We start from the raw sequence: 9677 nt of genomic DNA on the forward strand, positions 1-9677 counted from the left end.
TGATTTTATATGATTTATATGATGTGGTGTGATTTTATGTGATTATATATGTGATGTGAATTTAGAATATATTTATATGATTTATGTGTTCTGAATAATTATGTAATGTGAGCCTGGAAATATATTTATATTTATGTGATGTATTTATGTGAATATATGTTATTCGGTGTATAATATACTTGTTATTTTGTGTGAAAATATATATATGTTATTTGGTTTATTATTTATTAGATTATATTTAGTAGGTAATTATAATTATTAGAAAGAGTAAATAGAATAGTTGGAGGGTTATAAATATGAGAGACTAGGTTGGAATAGCTATTACGTAGAAACTGTTTTGTGAGAAGAGTAGCCACCAAAAAGAAGAGAGAAAGCAATTTCCGTTTTTCTGAAACCTACCTCAGTAAAACAATGATATCTCACTCGTTAACCGTTGGATCGTGACGATTTTTGGACACAGCATTCACAACACCTGGGTCTACCTTTTCACCGTTCGGATCGTCGAAACAAGGTCTGAGTTGAGAGAAAACTATCGCGCACTGAAGCAGTATTTTTGGGTGTTTTCATCACTTTGTTTTTCGCAAGCTTTGTTCATCTGAATTAAGGTAAGGGTGAGACTAGCTTTCAATATAATTAAGGGTATGGTTCTGAGAATTGAATTTAACATGATTAGGTTGAGTTTTGGTGAGAATTGAGATTAGGGTTAAATGACCGATTTGATGATTAAACCATGAAAAGATGTTAGATTGATGCAAAATTAGTTTACAGACCTTAGATATTGTCTAGGGTGTTAATTAGATGCCATATGGATGAAAGAATCATGAAGATAGGTGAAAAGTTGTGATTTTTAGGTTTCTGGCCGTACTGACATTCATCGCTCGCAACTGCGAGTAGAAACACTCGCAACGGCGAGCTGCACCGCATCGCTCGCAACTGCGAGCAACGTTACTCGCAACTGCGAGTAGGACCTTCGAGCTCGCCATTGCGAGCAAATTACTCGCCACTGCGAGTTAGGCTGTTAGTTGCCCAAAATTGTCCCGATGCGATCCTTTCGCACGTGTAGTCATGAGTTGATCTTATAAGTAAGAAAAATGGTTGTTTAGGATACTTTCAGAAGTTCCAGAGGTCTGTTTAGGTGACTGAGATTAGTGGTGATGATGTATAAGAATTATTTAAGATGCGTTATGATTATAAGTTGTTATGATTCATTCCCTTTAATGTTGATATGTTATTTAGACGCTATTATATGTTGTATCTTGCTGCTGTTTTCTGTTGTCGACTGTTAGTGTCTTGAGGTTGCATGAGTCAGTCTATGTTGTTGGAATTTAAGAAGTTGTCCATGATTATGAGTCGCATGAGTTGTACACGTCGTTGTCTAAGTTGTTGGAAGTTGAGTCCATTGCATACTCATATAAGTTGGTTGAGGGCTTGATGCCCTGGAATGCTTAGTCATTCACATGATTGGTGAGGGCTTGATGCCCTGGAGCTTTTGCTCACTATGTTGGGGGCTTGATGCCCTGAAGAGCCTAATTACGCTCATATAAGTTGGTTGGGAGCTTGATGCTCTGTATTGGTACCACATGCATGATGAAGTTGTCTAAGTTGTTGATGAAGTTGTCTAAGTTGTTGATGAGGTTGTCTAAGTTGTTGTTGAGGTTGTCTGAGTTGTTGTTGAAGTTGTCTGAGTTGTTGTTGAAGATGTAGTTGCATTGTAGAGTCGTCATAACTTATATTTAATGATGATTTAACGATGATGTCTGACGATGATGCCTTTAATGATGATGTTTGATTATGTTTTGATGATGATGCTTTGATGATGACGTTTGATTATGATTTGATGGTGATATTTGATGATAATGTCTGTTTATGATTGATGATGATAATAATATGATACTAAATGATTATTAATGCTGATGTTTATGATGTCTTAAGTTGTTAAATATATGATGATACTTGATTATGACTTAATGATGATTTTTGCTTATGAATTAGAGATGATAATTGTTTACGAACTAATGATGATATTTGACAATGATAATTGAATATGATTTGATATAATGCTAAATGGTAAATGTTTTAAATGTAAATGATGATTTATGTTGTTAAATGCATTTTGACGAATTATATGTTTAATTTATTGACTGTGAAATCTCACCCCTTCTGCGTATATGTTGCCTCGACCGTGGGTAATGTGCAGGTAATAAAGATTAGAAGTGTTCGTGAGAGGACTCCTCACTTGTGTCTAGGTGCTCTGATATGTAACGGGATGGGGCTTGCTTTCATGAACTTTTTATGAATAAACATTAACTAAAACTTATGAGATTTCTGATAAGGCCTGTGTGCCAAGACTTTTATTATGTCGAATAATTTCCGCTGCATGATTATAGATTTTGACGTTGAATTTTGAAAGATAATTATTATTATCTATTTTGTGGTTTTAAGGAAGTATGTGACATTCCGTTTGTGATTTAAATACTCTGATTTATGATGAAATTTTCAAGTTGGGAAAACGGGGTGTTACAATTGGTATCAGAGCAGGTCGGTCCGTCCGGCCAAGTAGTAGAGTCGTGTCAAGCAACGTAGTGTTGTGTAATAATTTTACATTGTCTTTTGTTGTTCTGACTTGTTGTTTGATTGTATGTTGTTTAAAATTGTTGTTTGTGGTATAGACTAATCCAGAGTTGTTTGCAGGATGTTCAATTTTCGAGGACGAAAATTCTTTAAGTGGGGGAGAGTTGTAACGCCCACTTTTTTTTAATTATTTGATTTATTCTTTGTTACTTGATTTATTTGGTTTATTTATTGAGCCTAGAAATATATTTATATATTTATGTGAATTATGTGATGAGATGTGAATATTGATATGACTTATATGTTTATATGAACTATGTGATGTGATGTGTATATTTATATGATTTTATATGATTTATATGATGTGGTGTGATTTTATGTGATTATATATGTGATGTGAATTTAGAATATATTTATATGATTTATGTGTTCTGAATAATTATGTAATGTGAGCCTGGAAATATATTTATATTTATGTGATGTATTTATGTGAATATATGTTATTCGGTGTATAATATACTTGTTATTTTGTGTGAAAATATATATATGTTATTTGGTTTATTATTTATTAGATTATATTTAGTAGGTAATTATAATTATTAGAAAGAGTAAATAGAATAGTTGGAGGGTTATAAATATGAGAGACTAGGTTGGAATAGCTATTACGTAGAAACTGTTTTGTGAGAAGAGTAGCCACCAAAAAGAAGAGAGAAAGCAATTTCCGTTTTTCTGAAACCTATCTCAGTAAAACAATGATATCTCACTCGTTAACCGTTGGATCGTGACGATTTTTGGACACAGCATTCACAACACCTGGGTCTACCTTTTCACCGTTCGGATCGTCGAAACAAGGTCTGAGTTGAGAGAAAACTATCGCGCACTGAAGCAGTATTTTTGGGTGTTTTCATCACTTTGTTTTTCGCAAGCTTTGTTCATCTGAATTAAGGTAAGGGTGAGACTAGCTTTCAATATAATTAAGGGTATGGTTCTGAGAATTGAATTTAACATGATTAGGTTGAGTTTTGGTGAGAATTGAGATTAGGGTTAAATGACCGATTTGATGATTAAACCATGAAAAGATGTTAGATTGATGCAAAATTAGTTTACAGACCTTAGATATTGTCTAGGGTGTTAATTAGATGCCATATGGATGAAAGAATCATGAAGATAGGTGAAAAGTTGTGATTTTTAGGTTTCTGGCCGTACTGACATTCATCGCTCGCAACTGCGAGTAGAAACACTCGCAACGGCGAGCTGCACCGCATCGCTCGCAACTGCGAGCAACGTTACTCGCAACTGCGAGTAGGACCTTCGAGCTCGCCATTGCGAGCAAATTACTCGCCACTGCGAGTTAGGCTGTTAGTTGCCCAAAATTGTCCCGATGCGATCCTTTCGCACGTGTAGTCATGAGTTGATCTTATAAGTAAGAAAAATGGTTGTTTAGGATACTTTCAGAAGTTCCAGAGGTCTGTTTAGGTGACTGAGATTAGTGGTGATGATGTATAAGAATTATTTAAGATGCGTTATGATTATAAGTTGTTATGATTCATTCCCTTTAATGTTGATATGTTATTTAGACGCTATTATATGTTGTATCTTGCTGCTGTTTTCTGTTGTCGACTGTTAGTGTCTTGAGGTTGCATGAGTCAGTCTATGTTGTTGGAATTTAAGAAGTTGTCCATGATTATGAGTCGCATGAGTTGTACACGTCGTTGTCTAAGTTGTTGGAAGTTGAGTCCATTGCATACTCATATAAGTTGGTTGAGGGCTTGATGCCCTGGAATGCTTAGTCATTCACATGATTGGTGAGGGCTTGATGCCCTGGAGCTTTTGCTCACTATGTTGGGGGCTTGATGCCCTGAAGAGCCTAATTACGCTCATATAAGTTGGTTGGGAGCTTGATGCTCTGTATTGGTACCACATGCATGATGAAGTTGTCTAAGTTGTTGATGAAGTTGTCTAAGTTGTTGATGAGGTTGTCTAAGTTGTTGTTGAGGTTGTCTGAGTTGTTGTTGAAGTTGGCTGAGTTGTTGTTGAAGATGTAGTTGCATTGTAGAGTCGTCATAACTTATATTTAATGATGATTTAACGATGATGTCTGACGATGATGCCTTTAATGATGATGTTTGATTATGTTTTGATGATGATGCTTTGATGATGACGTTTGATTATGATTTGATGGTGATATTTGATGATAATGTCTGTTTATGATTGATGATGATAATAATATGATACTAAATGATTATTAATGCTGATGTTTATGATGTCTTAAGTTGTTAAATATATGATGATACTTGATTATGACTTAATGATGATTTTTGCTTATGAATTAGAGATGATAATTGTTTACGAACTAATGATGATATTTGACAATGATAATTGAATATGATTTGATATAATGCTAAATGGTAAATGTTTTAAATGTAAATGATGATTTATGTTGTTAAATGCATTTTGACGAATTATATGTTTAATTTATTGACTGTGAAATCTCACCCCTTCTGCGTATATGTTGCCTCGACCGTGGGTAATGTGCAGGTAATAAAGATTAGAAGTGTTCGTGAGAGGACTCCTCACTTGTGTCTAGGTGCTCTGATATGTAACGGGATGGGGCTTGCTTTCATGAACTTTTTATGAATAAACATTAACTAAAACTTATGAGATTTCTGATAAGGCCTGTGTGCCAAGACTTTTATTATGTCGAATAATTTCCGCTGCATGATTATAGATTTTGACGTTGAATTTTGAAAGATAATTATTATTATCTATTTTGTGGTTTTAAGGAAGTATGTGACATTCCGTTTGTGATTTAAATACTCTGATTTATGATGAAATTTTCAAGTTGGGAAAACGGGGTGTTACACAGCGGCTCTTATCACAATATGAAGATTTATATGTAGAATAAGAACATAACACACATGTTTGGCACAAAGAACTTTAGACAACATCATAGCAAAATATTGTCATTTTGATGCATCTTAGTTTATGTAATCTCCATTTTTAATAATATAAATGCTATTTGATTCGAGTATAAGAAAAGAACAACCTACAAGCTTCAAGAACTTTGCTGAAATCATCATTGATCCAACAACCATTTAAACTAAATATTAATAACAACAAATCAAAAATATACTTGACTAGTAACAAGTAAAGCCATATATGCGAAGAACCCAAAAGAAACTGGTCAAATAATTAACTATTGTGTCTACAGAACATATGAGAAGATACTTAAAAGCCATAATTGTGTACTGATCATCTGGTTCAGGCGTTTCTTGCTACTCCTCAATATCTTGCCCGACCTCGTGCCCATTCCTTTCAGCTATTCTTCCATTTTATGAAATTTCCACTCAACTGTATGCCCTTCTTGATTCACGTTTCCTTGTTCTTGACTAATTTATGCGGCGTGGCTTTATCCGACATAGGCGGTAATTGTCGAATTTAAAGAAAGTAAAGAAGGTCTCTATGATCAAAGGTTGATGCAACAACTATGAAAAGCATACAAACAAATAGGGAACTTAGTAGAATGTTGTAAATGGCACCACAATTGGATATCAGAGGTTGTTGATGTTTCAAAAATAAAAATCTCAGTATTTGAAGCTAGTTGTTGACAAGGGAAGAACCTTTGATATCTTACTTAGGAATCTACATGGATCCATTTATAGTTTTCACTAAGGACATGCATGATGAAAAATCAGGTACACATTTCAATGGAGCCCAAGTTCTTTGCAGTACCATGAAAAATGATTCTCGAAGTGCTGCAATGTAAACTTTTATGTCGTTGATTTGTTTGTAATTGTAAAATTTGAAAATATTTTAAAAGGTGTGTCCAAGTTCGATTTCCCTATCGTGTTTATAATTCTTCAAGTGTGGAGTCAACCATGAATAGCATGACCTAATGAATTGTTTGAGAATTTAAGAGATAGTAGAGGCAAAAATGCCAAGAATTTGAGAGTGACTTAGGGAAAAAGAAATGTGTTTTATTCATTATTCCAATGTTCAAAAGGAAATGCCATTAATGTTTATACAACAAGAATGTGATTTTGGTTTTGTGCTGAGTGCAGTTTCCCTTGCATCCAATCTTGTAACATTTGAAGTGCAACTTTTGGTTGATCCATAGGAACCATGTGACCAGCCTCTTTCACCTATTGTTCCAAAAAATATATATAGTTAAATACATGTCGAACACCAGACACACTTTTAATTTGAAGCGTCTGTACTATGTAGATCAATAGACTCTTATACTCATGAATACATCCTTAAACACAAACCTTAAGGAAAGCCAAAGGTCCATGATTTTTCAGAATTCCTGCTTCTTCACTATCAACCAAAAATGAAGTTGTAGGAGACTCCTTAAATGTTGTCTGACCTGACCACTTCATGGCATCAACCCACCTTGAATTCCCTACCAAATGAGAAGCACATTTAGAGTTCTATAACTAACTAATTTGTATCTTGTTTAAGATTGGAAAAATTAATTGAGCTTACCAAGCCAATTGCATATTAGATCTTTTTCTCCGGCGTACACAAGTAACTTGATTCCATTCTCAAGAAGAGCAGGAATACCCACTTCAAGATTTTTCATCCAATCCTCCGTCAAGGCAGAGTGTACTAAGAAACTGCAAGAATCAAATATCAAGTCCCCAACACCTAAAGCTTCCTTTACTGTCTTCATGTTCAAGAATGTCTCCATGTCAGAGAAGTCATGACAAGCACCGAAAGCTCCCTCACATTTCTTTCTAATGTCGTGGTACTGCAGGTCGAATAACATAATGCATCAGTGCATTCAAACTTCATTATTTTCATACAATCTTTACCTTATACTTTTAGTGCTACTTTTCTTTTTTGACAGCATACATTAGTGTTGCCGGTGATGTTTCTGATCTGATAGAATATTTTCATACAAGTAGTTAATGCAGTCCCGCTTGCTTGTCCACCTTCAGTGCCTAACAGATAAATTAAGAGTGTCAATAAGGAAAAATAACACATGACTTGCACAATAGATTGGTAAAATTCTCTCTTGGTGCTAAGTGATTTGTGACTGAGAAAGAGAAAAGAGCTCAATGTTATACCACATTTTTCTGCCGCCTTTTGACATGGTGGGATCAACTTGTTGATTCTTTCATATTCATCCTTATTAATCAGTCCATTGTCTAATGCATAATCTGTATATGCCATGTACTGAATTTCAGGATTGGTTAATCCATTACCAATAGCAAAGCCCTGTTTATTATAAAAGATGAAATGAGTTAATACAATCAAGGTGATTAATTTGCATTACATTAATATAAAGTTTACCTTTGCATGATTTTTTTTTTTGAGTGAACCTTTGCATGAATATAAAGTTACATTATGTGACTATGTAATAATAATAATACCTTTAGATTTATATGGATTCCTTCTTTTGCTTTGTTTCCTTGGTGAACCCTAGATGCAAAAGCTGGAATGTAATGTCCAGCGTATGACTCTCCGGTAATATAAAAATCATTCTTTGTGAACTGAGGGTGTTCCTTGAAAAATGCCTGTCATTGTAAAAATTTAAGTTGATCTTATGTTTGCACAACATCATAGTTTAACATTAAATTTGTAGTTTAAAACAATAGATAGTATGTAACGTCGTGGGATAGGGTCGAACATCCATTCTTATTAATTGATGGGAATTGCATATGTAAATACTCTGATGTTCAAGTATTTAAGAAAGAAAAATCAAATAATAGGTAAGTAATATGAGAATCATGTACACTTGTCTCTATCATAAGAGGATTGAGAGGTAAGCTGGGACGTTTTTGGTCGAGATTGTAATTGTAGAAACATCTCTATGACCCTCTGCCTTTGTCCCCGCCTCGATCTTGGCAGTTATTTATACTAGTTGTTGCTTGCTTGAAGGAGAAGTGTCGACAAGTTTTGACATTTTAGTTGGTCTAGACTTATGATGTATTTGACTTAATCCTAATCTAGAAGAATTGCCCCCAAGTCAACAATCGGTGGGGATGGCATGGTCGCTTTGTATATCTAATGATGACATAAGAAAATGACGTTTTAGCCGAAATGTTGGATTATGTTAAGTTGCAGCTGACAATATGAAGAATGACGTCTTAGCAGAAACGTTCGATTTTGCTGAATCGGACAATCCGCCGAAGAAGATTCTATCTTTTTTGAAAGGATGACTTATTATTTTGTCGAGGATGTATGCGAACAACCCAATGAAGATTTTATAGAGAATATATTTGGTATTATATTATCACAGACATTTGAGGTTATCCCGAAGAGGATTTTGTTGGGAAATAAACTTTATTACATTATGTGTCAAGGAGAATAGTCGTCCTCCAACAGGATGGTTCAAAAATATACTCTACTTTTTTCTTTTCTGGTGGCCGGGATTTGAACTCCGGCCTTGCATATATTATGCACTGTCCCTACCAACTGAGCTAAGCTCACGAGGACAATATACTCTACGTTTACGCTAACATATCTAATTAGTTGAATTGTTTCGTGACTTTTCATTTGCATACGTTGATTTGCTCGGTATAAATAAATGATTTTCTAGTTTTGGAGGGACATTTGAAATTTTGAATCATTCTCATTATTTTCTTCCGTTTTCTTCTAAAACTCTCTATAGCTCATTTGGTGCTTTCCCCTTTTCCCAGTGTTATGTCTATTAATTCATAAACTGAGTGCACCTCATTTATTGAATCATTGTAAAATAGAAAAATGATTAGAACCTTTAAGAAAAGACTAATAGAAAACTAAATCAAACTAAAATCAAACAAAACCGTAAATTGGTTAGTGAACCTAAATCTAAGGATAAATAATAGGACTAAAACAGAATTAGAGCTTGGAAAAAGGGAAGGCAATATTTTATATTGCCAAAGTTACTTCGTTTTTTTTCGACTCAGGAGTTCAACGGCTTCTTCATTGCCAAGAGTGTATCTCGGTTGATTTGTTTTGTAATAGTAAAATTTGAAAACATTTGTAATGAAGTTTACACATTCGATTTTCCTATCACGTTTATAACTCTACAAGAGTAGAGAAAACCATGAAGAGCATGGTCTATGAATTGGTATTGTGAATTTAAGAAATAGTAGGATCAAAAATGCCAAAAATGTGAG

General features: G+C 34.3%; 1 protein-coding gene across 1 annotated transcript; it reads right to left on the reverse strand.

The window, feature by feature from the left end:
- Positions 1 to 6527: 6527 nt before the first annotated feature.
- Positions 6528 to 8209, reverse strand: LOC146950866 (serine carboxypeptidase-like 48). Its single transcript, XM_085748684.1, has 7 exons — positions 8204 to 8209; positions 7947 to 8090; positions 7641 to 7791; positions 7426 to 7514; positions 7057 to 7321; positions 6840 to 6973; positions 6528 to 6713 (listed from the first exon to the last, which is right to left on the reverse strand). The coding sequence occupies exons 1-7, from the start codon at positions 8207 to 8209 to the stop codon at positions 6591 to 6593; spliced, it is 912 nt and encodes a 303-aa protein (XP_085604810.1). The 3' UTR covers positions 6528 to 6590.
- Positions 8210 to 9677: the final 1468 nt, after the last annotated feature.

This window comes from Medicago sativa, chromosome 2, assembly GCF_051527215.1.
Source record: "Medicago sativa cultivar Bolivia chromosome 2, Bolivia_mono, whole genome shotgun sequence".
NCBI lineage: Eukaryota > Viridiplantae > Streptophyta > Magnoliopsida > Fabales > Fabaceae > Medicago > Medicago sativa.